The sequence below is a fragment of the Nipponia nippon genome, unplaced genomic scaffold (genome assembly GCF_047370975.1).
Source record: "Nipponia nippon isolate SJK-2023a ecotype South Korea unplaced genomic scaffold, ASM4737097v1 scaffold_21, whole genome shotgun sequence".
NCBI classification, from domain to species: Eukaryota; Metazoa; Chordata; class Aves; order Pelecaniformes; family Threskiornithidae; genus Nipponia; species Nipponia nippon.
This window is the reverse complement of record NW_028262338.1, coordinates 485,115-510,665: the sequence shown is the minus strand read 5'-3', so window position 1 is coordinate 510,665 and position 25,551 is coordinate 485,115. Positions and strand designations below refer to the sequence as shown.

Genomic DNA, 25,551 nt, shown 5'->3' with positions numbered 1-25,551 from the left:
GACTAGCAAGACAGACTATTGACAATAAATTATACTGACAAGAGTAATACTTGCAGCACCCTGGTCCAGGCTTCCCCCAGGGGGTACAGGGAGCAATGCAAGACAGTGATGCTGGGGACAGAGGACACGGTGCTCATGTTAAGGACTGGGCAATACGTGGGATCTCCAAGTAAAGAAAGTCTGCAAACTTTCCACAAACTGCACAGCCATTTAGCTTGTCCAGTACTGTATCAATAAAAATAATTTGGTAGGCCTCAGGAGTCCAGATACATAACAATAGAGTACTAGCAAGCTGCTGTGGATTAGCATGCAATTAACTTTAGGAGATCCCAAAGAGTAACCTGTACTGCCGTCCAGGGGAGAGGAATAACCATGTTATGATAAAACACAAATGCCCTGTAATTACCCAGCCACACCACAGTGTAGTCATCACCCTGTAATTAAGTGGTCAGCGGTTATCGTGTCATTGAAAGGAAGCCGCAGAATGTTTGTGGAATTTAAAATGCTGCTAAATATTGTTTTAGGGTTCAGATGAGTGAGAGGTGGAGGAGGAAACAGAAAGGTAGGTAAAAAAAAGAAGTATTCTTCTGCTTATAATTTTTGTATCACAATCAACAGGTATGAAACTATTGCTGAATAAGTGAATTGAAGTGAACAGAGAAGCTGAAATTCAGATATAGACCTTCCCAGAAGAGCTTGAAGTGGTACATTTATCCCTCTGCTCACTGGGACACTTCACCTCAGTGTGAGGAGCAAGCATCCAAAACCCACCTGTGAGAAGGGTCACCTTCTGACATGTCAGAGTGATGACCAACACTCCTCCTGCTGCAGCCTGGCAACTTCAGAGTGAATGAGACCATCCCTCAGAAAAATAAGAAGCCTCTCACCCAATAAACCTACACTGCTCTGCTTCTACAATGGTTTAGTTGGCAGCACTGGGGCCAGTTTCTGTGCCACTGTGGGAACATGTGATTCGGTTTCCAGCCCAGAGGGCCTGATACAGACACTGCAAGTAGAAACAGTTCATGCTTTTCTGACTGGAAAGGCTCTATGAAAGCAATTTCCTTGGAAAGAATGACTGATGGGAAGAGCCAGACATCTGATATACAGGAACTGTGTTGTGATAAGGCAGGAATCATGCTGCTGAGATCATTACACAGATCACACCCAGTGACGGTGCAGTGGATGCTCAAGAACAGATGGTGGTTCTCATCTCAGAAATACCCATGCTCATCATCTGTTGTTGGAAGGAATCTGTAATGCCTATGCAAGGGAAATGTCCTACCACAGAGCAAATCGATCAGGAGCCAGAACCATACTAAACTTTTGATGGCTACAGTTAGGGAGTCCTGAGAGACATATTAAGCTGAGAACTCAGGATATGCTTTCATATCAATGTCCGCTGCAAGCAGAATTGACCAATAGTCTGCAACTGCGAGACTCTCATTTCTCAGCTCAAGCTCTTCTCTTCCATGTTTCCAGATGAATACACTGAGTACCATGCAACAAGAGCATGGTACAACAAGAGTCTTTCTCCCCTTCGAAAAAGGGATTTGATGCCTGAATAACAGACTCTCAGGGGAGCCCAAAGTTGAAGAGAAAGCCGGCTTTCCCAATGCAGAAAATGCTGCTCTGTGCTTCCAAAGCAGAGCAGTAGGAAGACTCCCAACTATGAATTAAAATTCAATTTGTAAAGAAACAAAGAAGGAAATATGGATTAAAAATGGAGAATATGCTAGATTACATTGTATATGAATGTCAGCTCTATTCCAGGATGTTTGCAGGCAGGCCACAGACTTCAACTTTAATTAGGTCACAAAGTAGAAAATGAAAATGTTTCACTAAACAAGGAGATGAATGGTATGACATTTGTCCTCCAGATCAGTGACAATTATTTTGGGAGATGAATAAATAGCAAAGTTAAGATGAAATTTCAGATTCCACAGACAAGAGACAAGAATAAACATAAAACTTCATCCCAAATTTCTAAATTGTTCCATAAATCACAAGTGGAAAGAATACAAATGTGCAGACTTAGGCAAGGTATAAATGTTCCCACTCATAATGTTTAACTTTCAGTATCTCAGCCCCACCAGGAGTGAAATAGCTGCCAATGTGTTTTACAAAACCTTTACAATCAGCCAGCCCAAAGCCTGGCAATTTATCAGTAAAATTCCAGCAGGGTTTTACAAAGATCTGAAAAGTTTCTTGTAGAAGAGAGAAGATAGAGCTCAATCTTGATCTGATGTAGAACAGGCAGCTATGAAATACAGGTGCCAGCACAGCTTAAAAAAAAAAAAAAGTTTCTTAAAAGGAAGAATGATTTTGGACATGCTGCTGTCTTCTGGAAAAAGCTGCAAGACGTAGTTGTGCCTATGAAGCTGGACCCAGGAGACAGCTGTCAATTGGGTGAGTCTCCAGTACCCACTAGAAGCTTTCATAATAGAAAGACTTCCTGACTCTTTTGTGATATTGCTGAACTTTTCACCCACATGTGCCAGCAGAGATGAAGATCGGACTGCAAAGGCAAAATGGGTACTAATGCTATGGATTCATTCAGTCTGTGGATCAACAATTCGGTGTGTTAAGCTTCTCTTCTCACTAGTGCATGGACAGCCAAAGACACCTGTGTGTGAACTCAGGTTGTCAGTACAACTGGTTACTCCTTGCCTGCACATTGAGTTCCCTGTGGCCAGGGTCAGGGAGGATTCTTGGTTTAGGTCACATTTTGGAGTTAGGATCTCCCAGCCCTCTGGTTTCATTGGAGTTACATCATAACTGCAAGATCTAACTCCTGAAACTAGTAGATGATATGACTGCTAGTACAATGCAGTATATATATTAATATATATATTAATCATACATACAAAGCAGTATATATATTAATTATATCTGCAACTGTAATGGTATGGAGACATAGAAATATGAAGACCTTGATGTGAAAAACATTTTAGTAAGATGATTTAATGACTCATCACCCATGGAAATAATTCCCTGTATTCTCATCTATCAGGGCATTCCTGTTTTATATAGTAATTGTAGACAATCACTGTCCCCTCTGTTCACTGCCATTAATTTTGGCCAAGAAGGCCAATAGGATGCTGGGTTGCATCAAAAAGGGCATCACCAGCAGAGATAAAGAAGTCATTATCCCACTCTACTCGGCGCTTGTCAGGCCACACCTGGAATACTGTGTACAGTTCTGGTCCCTGTTATACAAAAAAAAAAAGATGTGGACAGGCTGGAGGGGGTCCAGAGAAGGGCCACCAAGATGATCAAGGGTCTGGGAAGCCTGCCGTAATGGGATAGGCTGAGAGAGCTGGGTTTGTTCAGCCTTGAGAAAAGGAGGCTTAGAGGTGATCTCATCACCATGTACCAGTACTTAAAGGGGAGCTACAAAGAAGATGGAGACTCCCTTTTTACAAGGAGTCACATGGTGAGGACAAGGGGTAACGGGTACAAGTTACTCCCAGGGAGATTCCGATTGGACACAAGAGGAAAATTTTTCACAATGAGAACAGTCAATCATTGGAATAATCTCCCCAGGGAAGTGGTTGACTCTGCTACGCTGAACACGTTTAAGACTCAGCTGGACATGGTGCTGATGGGCTTGTCTAGATTGTGCTAGAAAGGTTGGACCAGATGATCCTTGAGGTCCCTTCCAACCTGGTATTCTATGATTCTATGAATTCGCATTCAGTCTAAATTAAAACTGCTTTAAATGTTTTGTTAATGTCCCCCAGTTATATTGTACAGCCTCTATAAGGCTTTCTTCTTATAGGTTAGTTAAAGCCTACACAACATGATCTTCTAACCTTGATCCATCAGCCAATTCCTTCCTTATGCATGGATGGAGGAGCGTGCACAGAGACCAACTGAGATCAGTGAAATTTCTTACAGACAAAAGGGATCTAACCAGGCTTAAGTCAGCACATCTTAAGTCAGGACATCTTTTTCTTCTCAGATATGTACCTTTCAACTATTTTAATCTCAGTGAACGTGCAGTTGTTTGCTCTGACATCTCTCCTTCCTTCCTTCTTCTGGTGGGTTTTCTGTTTTGATGAATGTGGGAAAGCCATCTGTCATACTGTCCTAAAACTGACCTATGATAAACAGGACAAAGCTTTACGTTTCTCTGTGAGACTTTGCCCGTACTTACTGGGTGTGGGATTACTATGCATCAGTGTCTCAAAGGCCCTCATCTGTGTTGCTGCTGCTTAGCAGGTTATTGTCTGTCTGCTGAGTGATGGTAGTCAACTGTATACATATACCTAGCCACTGCTGCGCAAAATGAACGTGCTGCCTTAGATCTCCCTACAGTATGAGCCTTGCTAGAAAACAGACCATCAGGGTGGTTTAGACTAATGCAGGCTTAGCATAAAGGCAGGCCTAGAGAGCTGACACAGTCAGGTACCACAGCTCTGCTCAGAAGTGGCACCTTACTAGGCCAGAGCAATGTTGTCTGTTTGCACTATGCATCCATTTTCTCAGATAAGCAGCTATTTTAGCATGCTTTGCTTTTTTTCTCCAGTATCTCAACACTTTTCCCATCACATTTGCATTACAATGCAAGCAAAATAAAATGTAAACTCCTTATAAGCAGATAGGAACCAACCGCTGAGATACTTGCTTGAATTCTGATGTTGCAAATTCCTACCAAAAGCAAATGCTATTCATCCAAATAAGGGCTGAGTCAGGACAGACTTGGGAGGTCTTCGAGCTAGCCCAATAATACAATTCCTACTGAGTTCCTCTGTACCAATCTGTTAGAAAATAGCAACAGTGTGAGCACAACATAGAAAAAACCTCCATCTTTAACATTTCCTCTTCATTTTCAAGCAGTAGGGTATATACCCAGAATGTCTGGCAGTAGGCACTTGATCATATGGTTGTAACAGCAACACAGAGAAACATCACATGCGAGAAAACCTATCTAAATACATCTGATTTTCATCTTCATAATTGCAGTGGTCTAGCAGGTATTTCAGACAATCAGAGAAAAACGAACCTCCAGAGCTACTTGTCAAATAGACAAAGATAGCCTGAACTCCTAGAGAACATAGGGAGTTTTACCTGAGCAAAATCTGGAAGAGTTTAAACCAGTGAGATAGGCAGCAGCTCCCAGAAGGAAGATACACTTCTGGCATGATGTTGGGATGCTGCACCATCTCCATCTCCAGCCCAAATGCAGCAAAGTATCTGCCATATCTTTTCAGAACAGCATCTTTAATTTAGTTCAATCTGCAGAGACTCTCGCTCAGCCCTGGGATATAACTACTAAAAATCATATTGTAATATTTAATATTTATGTTAAAGAATCAGAAGACTCCGATCTAGGCCTCAAAACCTAAAATATTAAAACAACACCAGTGTAGGTGTCATTATTTACTATTTAAGTATCTGTCAAGTGCTGGCAATGTTCTCAAAACATGAATCAGGACAGAGCTATTTTATTTCCTGTGGAAATGCCTGAACCTAATTTAATCTATTTCAGCTTTTGACCTGTCACAACCCATATGGGATGAAGCACTGAGTGAACCATAGAGTAACAGCAACTTCTACTGTGCCCTAATTATTGATTAAAGCAGAAAGTAAGCATTTGCACAGTCCAGACTCAAGTGAAATGCCTTTCCTATTCAGAAGAACAGCAAGTTCAGTGCATGCTTTTCTGCAGTGTTGATGCTACGTATATTACCCAACTGTGACCTGAAAGTGAAAACAGCTATAAACACATATGAGTCATCTTCTTAGACGATTTTTATCCAAGTTCAGACAGGTAATCTGGATTGTTAAGCTGTTTTTACCTTACTATCCTGTGGTTAAAGCAGAATTGAGGTAAGGACATGTACACGTTTCTGTTTTAAAGTTGGCATTGTTCCTCTAACACATGAATAAAATTTAAAGAAATCTCATTCCCATAAAAAGGGGGAAAAAATAGATAAAAAACCACAGGCTGTTTACTCTTGTCATTAGTATTCTGAAAAGGCATTTTCCTGACATAAAACTCATTTTCACCCCTGTTTTGGTTTTGCAGCATGGTATCAATAATGTTTAAGCCTGTTGGACACCACCTCATGAAACATGCTACAAATCAGCCTCATCGGGTGAGCATCCCACTGCTGTCCAGGGTCCCTGCAGCCAGGGTCCCTGACACCATGGGCTTGAAAGCAGAAAGGAAACCCTTTTGCATCAGGTTAAAGATCAAACCAGAACATTTTGTTTTGTCATTTTAAAAAGAGCTTACTAGGATGATTTAGTCTGAAAGAATAAATCAATTGAGGTTTCAACTTTGGAAGCCAATTTGGAACAAAAGGTAATGTAAAAACATCAAGCTGTCCCAAGGGCCTCACAAAGCCCATTTGCATCTTGTCTGTATACTCCGTAGAAGGGAGTCTAATGTGAGCACTTGCCAGCTATTAGCACGTGCTAATGAGACTCCTGCTATTGCCAGTTCAGGATGAGGACTGCAGGATTTCTTACAGAGCGGTGGGAGAGGGGGTACTGGAAATCAAGGAGTCATCATGGAAAGGCATTTCTCCTCTGGTTCCCACTAATTAAAGCCTTTTTTATGGCTCTTTTTAAAAGGCTTCTTTTTAAAACCACCATTTGTGGTGGTCCAAACGGCCAGCATGGAGGCAGGATGGGTCACACAGAGGGTTACTGTGGCCGATTTCCTGCACTGTAACCGTGCCTCCTTTCAGGTCAGTCCGTACTCAGACCAGGATCCCACTGATGCTGGAACACTGTCTGAATATGGACCCGGAAAAATTATCTGCCTTGAATAAAATGAGCTAATGATGTCTATAAGCAAGGCATTTCTGGAGACCTAGAGCCTGTAGGAACTGGAAACTAGAAACTGAGAAGCACTAAGTGCAAGGGCTCTAGGGTATTTACACCCACTGAATACGAGATTAAAGGATCCATCACCGTAGTTAGACACAACCCCATATGCAAGGCTGTCCCACCCCCTAGGAGAGACATGAACAACTCTGTGTCTGGGAGGGATATAGTCTGAGATGCCCAGTCACCAGATTTAGCCCATATCCTGCGTGGCACGTGGCACTGAGGCCTGGGAAGCCCTGAGACAGTGACAGCCACCAGCATGACCTCTGGGGCCCCAGGCATGCATGTGTGCCCTGTCCAGCCCTCTGGGCATGCTCCAGGATCTGACTCTGAGCCAGCCTCCAACCATCTCACCTGAACAGCAACTGATGCTTGGTTTAACTTCTGGAAACAGAAATGCAACCTCACTTCAGGGGAAATTTCATTACAGCCCTCTCTGTGATTTCCTCAGTTGGTACAGAGAGACTCACACAACCCCTCACAAGAGTCATGTGAAAATGTACATCTCTTGCACTGCACAACACAGTCCATCTTGAGACAGTAATGTTAGCAGATAGATACAGCTTATCACACAGACTGTTCTCACACAGCACACCACATAACCTTGTGCCTTATTTGCATTTTGCATGAAAAGAGCAAGCAACATTAAGTTCAATCAGAAATGAAAGCAGAACCCATTCTAACAAATGGGGAGATAACAAGAGCCCTGATTCTCCTCTTGGACACAATCGCAGCTCCTCTTATGGCCAAGCAGAGCTGGGAGTGCACAAGACAGGAAGAGGTCTCTTGGAGAACAGAAGAACCTGCTTTAAGGACACGACACAGGGCTACAATAATCAGGGAGAGAGAGAAGTAGAAAGAGACATACTGGAGAAGCTGACCATTGCGAAATGCTGACACCGGTCTCCTGTGAATTCAATCGGACACCTAACGGAAGAAAGAAAACCAGAAAGAGAGAAACAAGATAGCAAAATGACACCCAAACAGACCGAACTGAGGCCCCTTCTGATCCCTTCCACAACTCCTATCCGTCTGCTTTCAGCCTTCACCCTTACCTGCATCCCTAAGCCCTAGCCCAAAGCTGACACCAAGAGCCATCCCTGACTAGACCACTCTACATCCACCGCTGTGCCCGGGAGGTTTTAAGTAGTGTGGTGCATTTTTTGTCTTCAAACATACTTTGCTTAGGATCTGGCATGTACAATCGCAAAGGCAGTTTCTCCAAACATCTCTGTCCGAAGAATCCGTTTGGACATCTGGAGGGGAAAAGGGGAGAAATCACAGAACATGTCTGGCACCATTCTTGAGGCTAAGGTCAGAAATAAAAAGTGCATTGTGATGAATGGAAAAAATAAAGGCTTTACGCGCGTATTTACTCTTTGCTTTGCTTTAACCAGGCACCTGCAACATCAGCATTCCAGCTCTATTTTTGGCCTGGGTCTTCAAGCAGCCAGCCAAAACCCTCCTTTCCTCCTCTGCCTGCCTCCTTCCTTCTCACCTGCTAGAAGCACCAGCTGGCAGGAAGATCGAGATGAGCTGGATGCTACTTTCAGAGACTCTCCTTGGAGCTGCTATCTTAGACAAGACTGGCAAGAGGCACCACAGAACAGTGAGCAGCTGCTCAGGCGACAGCGAGCATTGTGTACGGCAAGTGTCTTCCCATTATTACCCCAGAAGTACCCACAGGATGTTCCAGGGAAAAGGGTTACCTTGCGGTTAGAGAGAAAGCATGTGCAGAATCTCTGTGTTAACAGAGAGAAAGGGACAGAGAAGAAAGCTGAACTGAACAGGTCTCACATGCTGCCCAACTGTGAGGCTCTCTCAAGCTATCCCGACCAACATTACGTGATGGGCTGGGATGTGCCAGCTCATGGGGCAGCAGGTATACATTAGCATGATGCTGCAGTGGCAGGGATGGCGCCCTGCAGACAAGGGCCGCCACGCACGTGCACCAGCTCATGAGTAAGCTCCCCGGAGCAGCCCCCAGGCTGAGCCAGGTTTGGGGAGCACGAGGACGTGGGCAGGGGTGCAGCAGGAGCTGCTGAACCACTCACGGTGCAGCAGCACCCACACACTGCGTTGTGACCTGCCACAGCTGCGGGTGAACCTGGGCAGCAATGGGAGCTCAGCTGTGGGTAGTCAAACACTTCTCCACCATGCACTCATCTCTCTCCCTCACTTCACATCTTTTCTTCTGGCCTCTTTGGATAGTCCCTCAAAGTTATCCCTAGCTTTCTTGAAGTCGCAGCTCTTACCTGCCTGTCCCACAACTGCCTCCCTCCCTCCCCAACCGATCTTTCCCTCCTCTGAGCTTAAGAGGGTTTTATCATTATAGCTAACATCTTAACATCCGTTTTCCAACTTCCTAGGGTAAGCGGGGCTGCAGGCTCTGTGCCTTGTACACATCAGACCTTCCTCGCTTTCAGCTGCCACCCACAAGATCACACTGTCCCTCAGTGTTTGGCAGGCCCCAGCTGGTCAACAAAGAAAGGATTGAAAGACACCCCAGCAAAAAGGACATGGACCAGAGGCCCGAGCCTGAGGTCAATGGCTTAGCTCCCTGGCAGTCCACTGCAAAGGACAGCAAGCAGCTAGAGCAGCCTCAGCACAGTGTCAGATGACCGGTCCCAACCAGTGCATATGGTGGGCTGGAGCAGGGCAGGTCCAGGTCCAGGTCCAGGTCCCGGTCCAGGTCCAGGTCCCATGTGCTCACTGCCAGCCCTGCATGGGCAGAGCAGATCTGACTCTTTCATGCCTCTCAAAGGTACGCTAACGCCTGCTCCCAGTCTGCGGACACAGTGAAGGGGATGAGGAAGCGATGGCTTTGACGTTTAATATGACCAAAGCTTTGTAGTTCCAAAGTTTGTTGGCAGATTAGTTCTGTACTGTTGCTCAAGTCCTATGGGAGCATTTGTTCTTGACAGATTTATGTTTAGATGGCACATTACAGATATGCAACTCCAGTGGCAATAAAAAAAAGTCAAGAAGAGAGATGAATTCCTGCTTCTCTCTACTTGCTTAAGGGAACACAGACAGGTTTTTTCAGCAACTATTTAGTTCCCTTGGGGGGAAGAGGTAGAAATTAGAGAAGTCTTCCTTATTCATTATGACCAGAAAACCTTGATTTTTAATAGTTCTCCCTCATCATGGACATACACTGATCTGGGCCAGCAGGTGGGAATCACGACATGTGAGGAAGTGCTAGGGGCTCTTAGCAGTTGCACCAGCTGTACAGACCAAGGGTACACCAGCCCATCTGTCAGGCCTGCAAGGATACAGACTTCTCTTAAGCTGGAAGGCTCTTCTCCAAATGGGAGAGGTGAGATTCAGCTGAGGTCTGGGAAAGAACGTGAGGAGGCACCAAGTGGCTGAGCACAAGGCAGGATAGGGTGTAAAGATGTCCCAGCTGTGGCTATGGACATAGATGGTGCCATTGCCCCAGTGCATAGACATCTAATCCCTGCCTGGAGACCTGCATTAACACTCCTGGGGGGAAAGGCTGAGGCATTTGCTGACACACTAATACACCACTGCCAAAGGCTCCTAAGGGAGGCCATCTGCCTGTGGGACAACCTGCTGGTACTTCAGAGGTAGCTTGAGCCTCAGTGCTGGATGCTGGATGCCTACAGTGGAACTGCAGACACACCTCTGAATCCAGCATGATCCAAAGAGAAGATATAGCCAATTAAAAGGCTGCATAATCTCTCTATCCCATCTACTGTTCTTCTCCACCTCAACACCTCCACAGCTCCAAACCTGTCCATCTTTCCCCTAAAGAATGCATTTCCCAGTTCTCCAAGGCAGGGTGCCCCATGTCCAGGGGACATTTCACCTGCTGTCCCTCTCACAGAAGCAAGCTTTGGAAGGCCCTGTATGACCAATGTGGCTTTGGCACTTGATTTCTTGCTGGTTTTCACTGCAGTTTTGGTAGGTCTGCACTGAGCAAAAAAAGGTGGTGCACCCTCACTGCCCATGACCAAACCTGTTTTTTGTGCTACACAGCATCTGGATTTTGGGACCTGTGCTAACACCTCCATGTGGGAGTGTGTTGGGCTATATGTGCACCCTGAACTGCTTAGGGAGAACTTAAGGGCATGGCTCTGCATGAAGCTTCACTGAACTCCCTAGTCATACACTTAAGTTTCTCAGTATTCAAGTCACTTTTGACTCCCTGGTCAGGCAAATATCTTTGAAAAATTCACCCTCTTTTCTCATTCTTGGACATTCATCTTGGAGCACAGGAAAGGGAAACATACCAGTAATGGTGTTTCAATACCAGGGAGCCCAGCCAGCTCCCAAGGAAAGCTCAGCCCAAGGGGTTACCATCAGACATGAGGACTGTTGACCTTCCCTGTCATGAAGCAGAGGAAGCTGGTGCTGGGAAGCAGAGTGAAGATGCCCTGTTGGCAAAGAGCACGAGCCTGAGGCAGCTGGGTGATGCAGACTCACAAAGACAGCCCTAGGGAAGCATGACTTTTGGAGAAACCTTTAAGAGATTGCACTGGTGTTTGAACAAGACATCCAAAACAGAAGGTGTCTTCCAAATCCTTTTTGAAGTTTATTCATCACCACTGGTAGAGCCATGAACTTATTCACAGTCTTCAAGGGTATCCAGTTTAGTTTGCAACGTACTGCCCACTTGTCTGGGATCTAAGATTTCATATATGTTGTGAGCACACCGAAGGGCCTCAAGGGTGCTGCTGAATGAAGCAAATGTCCTGCCCACCCCAAAAAGGGGGGCTTTTTCTGAAAGGAGCTAAAACTGTCTCAAGCACATATCCGCAAAAGGTCAGCCAAGGCTGGAACTTCAGCGTGACTGAAGCTGCATGCCATTAAGGAAAGACTGAAAATTATGTGAAAACTGGTGAAAGGAGATAAAAACCCAGAGAAAGAAATTGGTGAGAAGTGAAAAAGCAAACCAGAAAAGTGCCAAAGAAGCTTTGATGCCATGACAGCTACCATCTAGCCCATCTTCAGATCTCTGCAGTCAGCCTAGCGTGGGTGGGGAGAAGAGCTTTCTAGACACAAGGCAGTAGATAACTGTCTTCTCTGTGTCTAGGACAGCTCAGGCTTTTCATCTTTAGTTACTAGTGAATCAGCACTGGCAAAAGTGACAGAAAAGAAGCCCTCGTGAACATGAGCACCTTCTGTTACCTCCCAAGCTAGCATACAAGCTGTCAAAACACACATGCCCCTCTGGTGTCCCTGGGTCCCGATTCCTCATAAGCAAGGCTGCTGGCAGCAACAGTGACCAGGAGACCTTTGAAAGCATGCAGTGCTCATGGTTCCTTTTTTTTTTAGCTGTCTCATACTTCTAGGCTGGTGAAGATGATTTGTTATTTATTACTATGGCTCCAGATGTGATTTCTAGGAAAGAAATTTCCAGTGTGCATGGCACATGAGTCTTCCAGTCTGGACAGGAGAGCAATGGAAAGCACCCCTTCTGCATGCAGAATCTGTTGCCTGTGGTAAGGGCTTCCGGGCAACTCTTCTTCAGTGGCCAAGCATATGGCCTGAGGGACATAGCTGAAAGTTAAGGCTCACTAAAGTCGAGAGCCATGAGATGGTCTTTGATCATGGCATGCTTCTTCCTACACATTTGACCTAGTCAAGAGGTTTTGGCTGGCTATCCCAGCAAAACGGAGTCCCTCCTCCTTTTGAAAGCTCTTACAGGGACTACACAGATGATGGACTGTTCCTGCAAATATTACCTTTGGACTTCCTGGTCCACTCACTGGTGTCAAGGAGGCCCAATATGTGTCTCCTCAAAGGCCAAGGGAAGCGGACAAAGCTGTGTCTGTAGGAACGGTCTTGTGGAAGTACAAGGCTGTACTAACCTCTTGCAGACAGCACCTTGTCCCCTCTCTAGCCTGTGTGGAGAAACCCCCAGACTGCCCTTGCTTAACTCCATCCCTCTGTGCCTAACCAGGTGCATAAAAATTAAAAAAACCTGCCACATCTGAACATTTGCTACTTGCATAAAACTGGTCAGGGATTTTTCTGTCCAGATTCTGTTGTTTCTGGAAAATGTCCAATTCTTTCAGTTTTGATCAATTCCTTAAGACTTTTTTTACCCCATTTCGAAAACACCCACAAAGTTCTGCTCTTGGGTTCAGGATGAATTGCAGTTAAATCTTTACATGGTAAAAAAAATGCAGTAAGATGATCAGCCAAATAAAGCATCTCAAAAAGTACAAACCAAAATGGTTTGAATGACCCATTTCTATGTTGTTTGCAGAGCACTTATTTATGAAAATTGAGAAACTTTGACCTTTTGCCCTGTATCAGGGCAGAGCAGTAATTATTGTTAATTATTATTTGCTACTATTAATTAATAACATCATTATCATAATGTTTCTGCTGGAAGCAAAAGTTTTTCTGCCCGGCTGTTGATCTAAATCTTGCAAGGGTTGGCAGGATTTCCTTTGCTCCCCCAGATCTTAATTAAAGTATGCCAAATTTGGTAGCTCTCATAATGCAATCCATGTTACAGAAGAATGCGAACGAGCAGGTGCTTCAAAATAATGGGATAAGGAGAAGCTGTAGCAGAAGGACACAATGCACTGATATAAGCAAATGGAGAAATGTTTCAAGCATGTTGCTTGTTTGTCCAAAGGGCTGAAAAAGAAGACAGTTCTGTCATTGTCCCCTGACCAGTCCCAGATGATCAGGCTCTGGAGAGCCACAAAAGGCTGGGCTCCACAAAATTGCTGATGGGAAGAAAAGAAAGCAACCAGAATAAATGCAGAGGCCTTATCCAGAGCAGCTAATCAAGGCATGTTTGTTGTATAGTAGAGTCCAAACCACAGGGACACCCACTTCTGGGCCCAGTGAAGACAACAGTGCAGCTCCGATTGAGCTGTGGGAGCTCAGCAGGATCTGCGCTGTTGTCTTCACTGAGCCTCACTGTTGCAGGATCAGCTTCCACACTCTAATGGTTCTCAAGGGTCTGCTATAGTCATACATGCATTAAAAAGGTTGCATTGAACAGGATGCATAGATGGGCCACTTGAACCCAAAAAGGTACCTGATCTCATCACCCAAGATAAACAGCATGCAAAACCCAATGAATGAGTCCTGGCTGCTTCAGGAGATTTGGAACAGGATGTGGAGATTTTCACCCTTAGCTCAACACTGTGGGCTCTTAATTTCCAAGGATGTTGCAACACCTCCCACAGAACTGCTCATATATCCATGGTAAAGTGACATATTTGTGGTTGTGCAATGTGCAACTTGTGCTGACCAAATCAGTAGAGTCATTGAGAGGGATGGCATAGCTCCTGACACCACAGGGGAGCTGAGCAAGCTGTGCTGCAAGGAGGACCATGGCCGTACAAGATCAGCCTGATGTTCACCCCTTTGAATGGTGCTCTGGAAAAGCACAGGGGAGCTGGCAATGTGGTTAACCCTTCAGAATGATCTTTCCCCTTTCCTCGGAAAATCTGCAGGAAACAATATACACGGAGGAGGTATGCAAATGGGCTTCTAGAGAGTGAACATGTTATTTTGTAAATTGGTGATTTGCTTACATCAACTAGTTTAAAAATTAATTGATCTTTCCTCTTTTGCTTTGTTTTGTTTTTTATTCTCTCCTTAACTTTCACTTTTTGTCTGAGGTCCTCCAGGCCTCTGACCTCACTCTCTCACGTAACGCAATGCTGTCAGACCAAACCCAGAGAGTCTGTTTATCTGACAGCATTTGTAAATACTTCAGCCTGATTACTGCAAGCACAACTGGTTCAACATGATTGGGGGGTGTTGCTCTATAAAGCTCTTTAAGTCTTCTGATCCCACGCAATTTAGGAAGATCCTAGGCCACAGTACCAGTCACTTTGATTACATCAACCATATGAAAGAGTCATTAAGTGTGTTTAAGTGGGCAGAGAAGGACTGTGCAGTGATGAGACTTGGCTTTGTTTCTTTGTTTGGCTGGGAAGACCCCAACTGTAGATAACGTGTGCCAAGACCTAACTGGAAGAAAGAGTATTTCTGCTGTGATACACATGCTAGCACAACCCCATGGGGCATGGCACCCGGCAATAAAAGATTAAAGCAGTGTCAAACTGCTCTAAGTTGTGCCAAGAACCCAATGGGCTCCAGGACCGAGGCACACCCAAGAACACAGGCTGCTAGCCATCCCAAGCTCTACGTTCATCTGGACACAACAAACCGGTCACTGTTCCTCTATGTCCCAGCCCAGCTCAAGACCTTGAGACTTGCTTGTGTGCATGCCTTCTGCAGGCACCGGAGTTTGCTCTACTCAAACGTGCCACTTCCCTACAGTTATAGTGAGAAACCAGTCCAACTCATAAGGCCTCTCTGAGCAAATCGGTCTGGAGAAGGGTTGAGAAGTTCTTCCTGTCAACAAGAGGCTGGGGCTTTTTAATTTACTAGGGCTGTTGAATCAATTCTGTATGTGTGTGGCTCAGTCGTTTCCTGGGTTTATGACGAAAATTTGCAGAACATCTGAGGCAGATCACACTTCTTCCATCTCACTTCCAGGTCGTCTGTTTGCAGAGTCAGGATAACAACACAGACTGTATCATGTTCAGGTTTCCTTTGACACTAGCATGTGTAGAATTTACTTCAAATTAAGGGCAAAATTATGCAAGCACACAATCCAAAAAAAGACACAATTTCTGGAACAGCTCCAAGTCCATTCTGGGCTCTTCCCCGGTGCAGAAAAAGCATTGTCCAAGGTCTAGCTGAAGTATATTGAAAAGGGATCGAGGAGGTGGGTTTACAGGCAAAAAGTTTGTTCCCCAGAATTTAAAAGACCAGGAAGAACACGCTTCTGGGAAGACTGTTAAAAATAATAATAAAAAGCCGGCTGCCAATTTAGGTGATATCTGTAACAAATCAAGCATGAGTCACTTCAGGAGAAGACATCATTTGAGAACCCAACTGCTCTTTTTGCTCCAGCGTGGCAGGGGTAACATCTACAGGAAGGATCTCCTATGCTTGTGGACAGCTGCAAACAATGAAACCCACTCCAGGAAGCTGATTACAGGATGGTGGCAGGTAGTCAACAAGAACACTCTAAAATTCTGTTTTCTGATAGCTGGTATTGGAAAGGCTGGTAACATCACACGGCTGCCAGGGTGATAGAATCTCCTTAGCACTAAGTGAAGGAGGACTGCAAGCTGGCACACAGTGACTCTAATCAGAATAGCAATGTGGGAACAGCGCACGGACACGTGTGTTGTTCCTGGCTCAAGATGCTCACGTGGCTCTTGTTTGATCTCCAAGCATTTTAAGAGGTTGTGTGCAGAACGACCTATTGATCTCCTCCATGCTCACGTCTCAGAGGCATGGTGTGGCTCGAGGGCCAAGGCTGGCTCCCATGTTACAGAGTTCAGAAATGCAGGTCAAAGCCTGCATCTTTGCCACCTCTAGTTTCGCCTCCAAATCTATATCATTGTATCTTTCACAAACCACAGCAGCAGATCTCCTGTCTTGGTGCAATGAGGAAGCCATGAAACGTTTCAGCATTTTGCTAGTTTGCAGGCAGGCAAATGTGAAGTCCATTTATCCATCATCAGCCTTCCCCAAGAATCACCCATGTTATTGGGAAAGACATTTTATGGGAAATACTCTGTTCAGTTCAAATGCTTCTGCATTCCTCAGTAACTAACTATTGCCTTCTGGAGTCCAGAAACTCAAAAATTACATCACTTCAAAAGCCAGGATTTCTTATCTTCAGTTTATGATTTAATGATAAAAACACCCAAGGAGAATGAACATCCATATATCTCTCCTCAAGCAATAAGATCAGAAATGACTGCACTGTGTGGAAGGCCCTTGAGTCCCCTGGGTTCCTGTTAACACAGAACTGTCTTTTCTGGCAGATGAATAGTGACAGTGCAGACCTTCAAAGCACCTCCTTTTGGTTAACGCTTTGTTGCCATTCCATACACACCCATTCAATTCCCATCTGGTTTTAGCAATTGGTATCTTGGGACTCATCAGACAAGGAAATCATTTCACCATCTGCAAGTAAGGAATTAAGGCTTTCAAATGATATGAAATAATTAGATCTGTTTCGTATGGCACATAAAATCTTAATGGAATCCATCACTGAGCTTCCCCTCTGTTCATCAGCTATCATAGCAGCCTGGTTTGAAGATAGGCTGTTTCTTCACAAGGCTGGAATTACTTTCGTTAAAACAGTCTACCTGCTGAAGACACTTGATAATTACCACATGTATCCTTCATTAGGAAAAATGGAGCCTTACCATTATAGCTGCGTATGGCAGGAGTTCAGGTAACTCTTGCTGTAATTAGAAATTCATCCGATTTGAAAACTCTTGATTTGGATTCAAGGTCTTCAAAAAAGAAATAGCCTTGAGATCTATGCTTTTGGCACCACCACATTGTTTACAGAGAGAGAGAGAGAAGCCTACACTCCTCCAGGCTTCAAGGGTTCAGCCCTCCCCAGCATGGAAAGACTGGAACTGCTGGGTCTTCCTGGGACTACATCGGAATAGTGGCTGTGACTTTGATTCATCATATGGGGCTTCTCCCACGTTTCCTATGGGGAACACTGGCAAGATGAACTAATAGTGTCACCAAGAAGCCAATGGCAGAGACAACGACCCTAAAGCACAGGTCTGTGGTGTACAAGGGCTGCTCTCACTTCACGCACATGGGAAACATGGAGGACCACAGCATCTGGTTTCTGTCCTACCCGTCTCTTTTCATGTCTGAAGGGGCAAGCCTGGGAGAACTGGAAGATGCTGTTCATCCTATGTCCTTCCCACCACAGCTGATCCTGCACTGGAAAGTGAGAGCACAAGAGCTCAGCAGAATGCATTTCCACATGGTCTTTCCTACTGCTCCCTGCCAAAACAAAGGAGCACTGGGAGAAGGAAGGAGTGGTGCTAAGCATAATCCAGCTCACAACCCTTCCAGGAGGGGTGATTGCTCTGTTCAGATGCATCCTTCAAGGCCTGAGGAGTCTAGTGAGCATCTCACCATGCAGTGGAAGTGGTACTAGGGTGACATCCACAGATGTAAATACCTCTGGTTGTGCATCTCCACGGAGAGGTCTTTGGGTCATGCAGGGAGAAAATAGTCAGCTCTGGGCTTCTCCAAGGTGGGCACAGTGACACCTCAATCCCCAGGTGAGCTCAGAAGCTGACTGCATCTGCTCAGTGAATGCACACCCAGGGCACCAGCTCATGCTCACTCTGCAGGAGCCCGGGGGCAGGTACAGGTGTCCTTTGGGTGCCTACATCTCCAGCACTGGCAATCAGACTGCACTTTTCATTCACAGTCCCCACAGGCTTGCTGGCTGTTATAGGTTTGAACCAGAGGTGAAAAGGTCTCACATCCCGTTCCACATCCCTTGGACTATGCAGCCCCACTTTAATTTCAAAAATAACTTAGTATATCTCCCCAGATAAACAACGCACAGCCTGTCAAAAAGTGGCAGAGGGTGGTGAAGAGCTCTGTGCTAAACCCGCTTCTGGGCCCATGAGGTGCAGACAGGAGAGGTAAGAGGCAGGTCTCAGCAAGGGACCCCCTCCAGTCACAGAGGAGGGAGGTGGCTGTGCACTGGGGAAAGCCTCCCTGTTTGGAGGGGAGGACGTGTCAGCGGTGGATGCGGAGCTTTGACCTAGCTCCAGGAGAGCGAAAGGGACTCAACATTCCCTGCAGCTGCACAACAGAAAGGGAAGAAAGGGAAAGGAAACAGCCAGGACAAACATATTCTTAGAGGAAGAGTCAGGAAAAGTGAACAGTGGCACTCACACAAAAAAGAAAATATGAACTCTCCTCCCCCACCCCTGCCCCTCTAGTCTCCCTTTCTGAACCTGCACAGCTCAAACTGCAATTGCCAGGAGAATTTCAGAGCTATCCCTCCTCCGGCAGTTGCTCCCCCAGCAAAGTAATTTCCATATTGACACAAGAACTACGCTCACTTACTTGCAAGACAGCTGATTAATCCCCTCGATGTAGTAGCATACGCCACCATTGACACAATAGGACTTGGCTGTTTCGTTGCATTTTCTAGCATGCCCGGACCAGGAGGAGAGAGTTGTGGTTACTGCAGGGGAAAAAAAAAACACACACACAAAAAGGCTATATTGTTATTTCCTCTGTTGGGCAATTCTGTTTTCTTAGATTATTTTCAACTAGTTCATTTGCCAAAGTAAAAACCTGGCTGGAGCCAGAGCCCCAGGCAGGAGCTAGTCAGAACCACAGGAGAAGCAACGAGGCATGCCAGAGCCTGCCCCAGAGGGAGCTGGGCCTGCTCCCCACACCTTGGGCAGCCCCCATGCCCATTCCACCTCCTCAGCAGGCTCAGAGGCTGACATGGGTGCCTGGCCTGCTGCTTCTAGCTGCAGTCCACACTGCCAGAGCCAAAGTCTCCATTCTCATGCTCCAGCTCCAGCCCAGCGCCTGCTGGGCACATCTGGGCTCTCGCAGGTAAAGGAGGGCTCCCAGCATCCTGTGAAGCCTCTCACATTTGAGTGATGCTTGGCACACGAGCAACCAAAGAAGCTTGTTCTGGCTCTCTTGCTTTTAGGACTATCTCTGACTGCACTGGGTCCATGCCTCTCTGAATGATGAGTTTGTTCATCAGGCTGAGCACAGCAGGAGTAGCCTGCACTGTTACCTGCACACAGGTCAGGGCAGAGCCGAGCTTACTGTTCATTTTGCTTGAACCAATGCATTGTCCAACCCCATTGTCTTCTGTTCCCATAGGGAAGCCAATGCATTCCACTGTCTGACAGAGATGGGGTTGTGCACAAAGCAGAGCTATTTCTATGCTTTGCCTCAAATAACCATTGCCTTTGGGGTTGTCTTTTCACAGCTATCCAGGGCAGAGCAAGTTGTCTTAATGTGCTCTGCAAACCAGACATGGCAAATACTTCAGCAAAGACTGAAAATGCACATGGCCCAGCAAATAGCTGCTCCCTTCCTAGGGCATGTAACGCCAGCCAGCTGGGAGCTAAATGTGCAGAGCAGTGTACACATACTAGAGCGCATGCTGGGTTTTAGAACAGATGATGATTTGGCCAAGCCACCAAAGAAGTCCTTGCAAAAAACCCTCAAATATGAAAACTCCAAAACTTCTGTAGGGAAATTTAGCACTCCCTTCCAGTTAAGTTTAGTGGGATCTAGAAGCCAAAGCCATCATAATGGGTTTGTAACAAGTCTGTATAATTTATACCTTTATGAGACAGTAGCTCATTTCTTCTAAGGCCAGTGGAGAGCTGCAGGTTCAGGACAGAGGAGCTCTAACTGTGTGTGATAGCACCTGGACTTTCTTTGCAAGGTCTCTCCTTTAGCTATTGCTTGATCCAGCCACTTAAACCAACCCTTAACACCAAATGCCATTTTAAAAATGAGCATGAAAATAAAACCTAGCCTGGCACCATGCAGCTGTGCCCCAAAATGCAGTCAGAGCCAGACTGTGCACAGCCTTCACAGTGCATGTGCATGTGAAGCTGCAGGCTGCCCGGCTAGTAGGAGCTGCTTGCTTTGCTCTGCAGCTCTCTTGGGGCTGGCTGGGCCAGTCTTGTGGAGGCAGAACCAGCAGCAGAGCAAGCAAGGGCCTGCCAGGGAAGTGTGAAAATTGCAGGGGAGCAGGTACGCAGAAGACAGCCATTGTCCCTTCAAACAGTCCCCGAGTGCTGCCTGGCCAGCTCACAGCATGGCAGCTGCTGAAAGCTGCTCATAGGGCAGCCTTTGGTTTGGAGTGCTTGCAGGCTTTTACTGAAGTACTTTAAAAACTGCACAATGAACAGGTTTCTGTTAAAGCTGCAAGTGTGCCATCAGATCAGGGAGCATTGAAACTTTGTGAACCAAAGCACTGGTGCAAATTGGAAGGCACACAGATGAAGAACAAGCACAGCCTGCAGGAAGCCATCACTCCTGCAACCATTAAATGTACCAGTTGCTAGCAAGCAAAATGATCCATCTGGCAAAGTCTCACATCATAAATCCTACAGGAAAGGATTCTGGAGTGAGCCTTCCCCACAGTAAGGGAGGAGCATAGAGGGAGAAATAAAAACAGAGCCCAGAAAGCTCCCCATAGAAAACATCTCAGATAAAAAGGTACCCTTTCCACCAGAAAAGGTGGATGGGAAGATGCAGTGCTGTGTGATGTTGTGATACCAGAGTGTATTACAGTGCTGACCAGCTAGAGACTGCATGGGATTTTCATCCCATATAAACAATTTTGTTCCTTTTAAACAAATAAAAAAGAGACTGACATGAATAAGGCTTGGGACATGCATGTTGTGCACTTCTACAAAGAGAGCTGTCAACAGAGCTATGCCAGTCCGAAAAATACGTGGTTGATCAGCTCTCCTAGAACCATCTTGTTAATGTCGTTATCTTTTAAATCCTGTTTTCTGCAAGTACCGTGCCTTTTCTCCCAAAGAAGCACGAAGTGTTTTAAAACTAAATCACAGAATCATATTACTATGGTCCATTTGTTAGCAGCAGAGATGTACCAAAGGCTACAAAAAGAGGCAGCCAGCCCAGTTCCCTGTTGAGAAGAGAGTATCATGAAATACAGGCCATTATAAGACTATAAGCTGAGCAGTACCAGTCAAACCAAAGCCCTGTCTTGTCTCTGACAGTGTCCAATAGGCAATGCTTAAGGAAGAAGATCAGCACAAGCATGCAATGATGATTTTCTTCTGGCCATTTAGGATGAGCAGCTCAGAGACAACCTAAGCCAGCCACAGTGTCTTTACATTTAATAGCCTTTGATGGATTTCACTTCCACAAATGTATCTAGGTGCTGTTTGAACAAATCTAATCTTGTAGCATCCACAATATTTGTGACAAGAGCTCCAGTGTTATATACACAGTGTGCAAAGACAGATCTCCATTTACGTCTTTTAAACCTGCCCCTTCCTGGCTCTTGTGTTAGAAAAAATAGTGATCATCCCCACTCACTTCCCCTTTGCCACCTGTGGCTTTACAGGCACAGCCAGCATCCCCTTCCCTAGCTGGAAAGCAGTGATTGCTTTAGTAGTGTACAGAGGTTGACCTGGCTGCAGTCCATTTTTGTGCCATCTCTGGTTCTGTTTTTCCCTTTGGAGATGGCGAGACCATCCTGCACACACGATATTTATGTCACCCTGTTTTTTTCTCTGTTCCATTCATAGTAATTCCTAATGTTCATTTTGAGTTTTGATGTACTGAATACAGGTCTTTATCTATTATAACCCTGAAATCTCACGCCTGCACGGTAACACAGAGTCCAGAGCCTCCCAAGGTGCCTGATTGCTCTGGGATGTTTCTGCAGCTGGGACATCCTGTTCATGAGGGAGTAGCTGCAACTAGTTTGGAAGCAAGTATGGAGAGACCTGCCAATTCAGAGAGCAGCTTTGGTGGAGGGACAGAGGGAAGCAAAATGTCTTGCTTAGAAAATGTTAATTGTGCCTGAGTTGAAATGTGGCCCCCTTTGACACCATGTGGCTGCAGATCACAGACAAACAACTTGAAGCACGAGGCCAAGGGAGATTTCAGTGGGTTTCCACCACACTAGCAGGATAGTTCCCAGATTCACAAGTGAGTCCATTCAGTTACTTCATGTTTAGCTGTATTTCCCCATCAGCCTGGGCCAGTGGAAATACCTTAACAAATATCTACCTGGTCCTGAGTCATCTGCAGTTTGATGACCAATGTTGGTAAAGTGAGCCTCACGTACAGTTTATTTGCAGTCATGCATGTTCATTCACCTCTGCTTCAAACACCACTCACGTGCGCCTGGTGATCCAGAAATGACTTCCCACAGCTTTTTTACCTTAACTGCCACATGGCAGATTTTACTCCCTATTGGCTGGTATGGTAGAATAAGTCCATCATTCAGCCTCCAACACAACTCCATCTATCTCAAATGACTTGGAAAGTTGTAAAATTACTGAGATAAATGGAGATCTGAATAAACAAGGGAGTAGTTTTGGGTGCTAGCTGCAATCTGGGTGGAAAGGGACTCATGTGAAGGCAATGGGAGATGATAAGGGGGTTTGCGCAGTAACATCAGTCATGTACCAACTGCCTCCCCAGGTACTGCAATGAATTAGGAGCAGGAAACAGGGAGTGTGCATGGGACAAGCTACAGAAAAGAAATGGTGAAATTAGACCAGTGGGAATAAGCAAGGTGCCCCTGAGACAGAGGCCTCTGCAAACACACAGGCAAACTGATCACAAAGCTTCTGCAAGGTGGAAGAAGGCCTGGAGCAGCTCATCCATCAGCAAGTCAGGTCTCCAGCTGGTCTCAGTCCCAGGGCTGAGAAAAAAGCAGAAGGGAATAAGGAGGTGAGGATGGGGAAAAGAGGGATGCCTCTTGAGGGATGTGATTCTGAACAATCTGAAGCCACATTTTATTGTTGCTGTCCCAGTCAGTGAGGACAGTGCAGCATAAACACATGAGAGATTCAGAGCACTGTAGTCATTCAGAGTGTCTATTTTCCACTGCACACCTAGGTTATTTGGGACTTACATCAGTGGCAGGGCAACAGAGAGGAGAGCCCTGAGCATTGACATTGCTATGTGGACTTCCCTTCACACAATCCACCTATGCAGAAAGGCCATTAATGATCGTGCAGGGATTCTTACACAATTCCTACCCTGCATGTCATTTAACCTTCACAGGCAGCTCACCAGCCTGTTCTCAGAAATCTGGTGAAATACTCCTCCTGCAAAGAGTTAATTAATGCAGCTTGGACTATAAATTATAGTTAATTTTTCACAAACTACAGCTACTGTCGAGGAGAGCAGGGAGACAGTGATTGTTTCACTGCTCCTTTTTTTTTTATAAATAACTTTGACTGGTGGGTTCATAGAGTACAGACACTTTATTCTCTCAATATTTAGACATTCAGTTAGACAGATGAACTCAGCTGGTTGGAGAGTGTATACAAATTGCCTGCTCTGTATATGCCTCATGTACTTACTGATAAAACACAGAATTGCTGAGGTTCCTCTGAACCGAGTTCATCCAACTGCTTGTCAGAAGAACATGGATGAGAAGGTGTCTGGCCACACTATTCCTTAGTTATAGCACTGTAATCCTGGCGCAAGCCACACTAAACCCATGATTTACACTGATTAATACACTGAGGGGCTGTTGATCCTAACCATTCTCTCTGTGGCAGATTTCTGTACGTCTGGTACAACACTCTCTTCTCTTAATAAACCTGAACAGAGGCTGGATGCTCACTGCTGCTATCTGTACATAAAATCAGAAGGGTCTGTGCAGACTGGGCTTGCCTGGCAACAGACTGGGGACTCTGGAGCTCATAAAAATTCTGCTCCTGTGTGTTTATTCATTTGGAAATGACCCAATATTTACCCCTGCATTTTATTGAAATAGATCCTGCTGGAATTATGTTCCCAGTTCCTGAGGGGGTCATGAGGATCAATAGATGCAGACTAGAAGTTCATCCCAAAACACAAATGCCAGACTGCAGGATACTCATGTCAGAGCATCAGATATTGCTGATCAAAACAACACAGGCAGCACTCCCCACGTCTCCCATCTGTACTGTGTTTTCACTGAGGAGCAAGTTTAAAGGTTTCTGAGTGCCAAGGGACTGCCTGTTTCCATAGGACAGGTAGCTATTGCAGGGGAAAAGTCCTGTGTTATTAGAAAGCTTCTAGTTGCTCCTCCAGGCTGATCTCTCCAGCTTTATAAAGGAGCCCTTCCTGTGCTTTTCTCTACCACAAGGGTCCCAGAATGCACGTGTTAGCTCTGCAGCATTTTCTTTTCCCAAATCCCCATATCAATTGTAATAGCAGCAACATGATACTTCAATGAGGGGATTTATTCAACAACCTAAAAAGCCTTTTTCAGGGCCAGTGCCAGCATGAATGCTTTGCAAGCGGGACAGCTGAAGCCCAAGAAATGAAGCAACATGCCAGGATCACACAATGGAGTCAGACAGAGCAGAGCTCCTGGTACACAGCCTCCTGCTCTGAACACTGAGCTTAAAGTCTCAGTTCTTCCAAGGGATGTCAGCTTCCATCCTACACTTCACTCCATACTGCCTATCTTTGCCTTTAGAGTCACAATGGCCTGTCTTTACGTCACATCTAGAGTAGCAGATGTGATGGCTACTTAAAAAATAGTGTGCAAAACAAGCAATGACCAGGACCTGACAGCAGACAGGCACAACACAGCTCTCTCTGCAGACTGACAGCGAGATCTCCAACACGTACACCTCAAGGTACCATGCCTGCGTGCATGCGGGCTCCACTCATTATCAACCACACCTCCGGTTGTGGGTTTTAAATTATTTGAGCAAAGGCCACGCAGGACTTATTTTTAGTCTAATATTGAAAACTGGTCTGTCCGCGTGGCCCTTGGTGGACTGACTTCTGTCTGTTCTACCCGTGCTCTGGGCACCCTTCAACTCCAAACCAACAGTACCACACTCACATTTGTAGCATTGCTGGCTCCAAGACAGCACAGTGCCTTCAGACTGGAGTGACCGGGAATTGACCAGCCAATTAAGGTGCAGGTCTGCCATGGTCACCCAGTAAAGGCCATGCCAGACTGGACTTGAGACAAAGTTTGGGGGAATTGGCTGAACCTTAATTACATGGCGCATCTTACTGTGGTATATGCTGAAGCTTCGATTCAACTAGACGTAACTAGATGTCACTTACAAACCACATCACAGTAAAGACATCACTGAGCCACTGTAATCATGTAAGTCCTCTAGGCCTATCTCACCTGGG

General features: G+C 45.6%; 1 protein-coding gene across 6 annotated transcripts in view; it reads right to left on the bottom strand.

Moving 5' to 3' along the window:
- The window catches only part of NRG2 (neuregulin 2), a 176,211-nt gene that overhangs the window by 17,868 nt on the left and 132,792 nt on the right, over positions 1 to 25,551 (bottom strand). For 3 of the 6 annotated variants that reach the window (XM_087760042.1, XM_087760044.1, XM_087760046.1), the window contains 2 exons: positions 18,769 to 18,889; positions 7,712 to 7,770 (listed from right to left, as the gene is read on the bottom strand). In XM_087760042.1, coding sequence (XP_087616168.1) covers positions 7,712 to 7,770; positions 18,769 to 18,889 — 180 coding nt within the window. Of the gene's footprint in view, positions 1 to 7,711; positions 7,771 to 8,022; positions 8,100 to 18,768; positions 18,890 to 25,551 lie in introns of all 6 variants that reach the window. The other 3 variants (XM_087760045.1, XM_087760041.1, XM_087760043.1) reach the window with 2 other exon arrangements.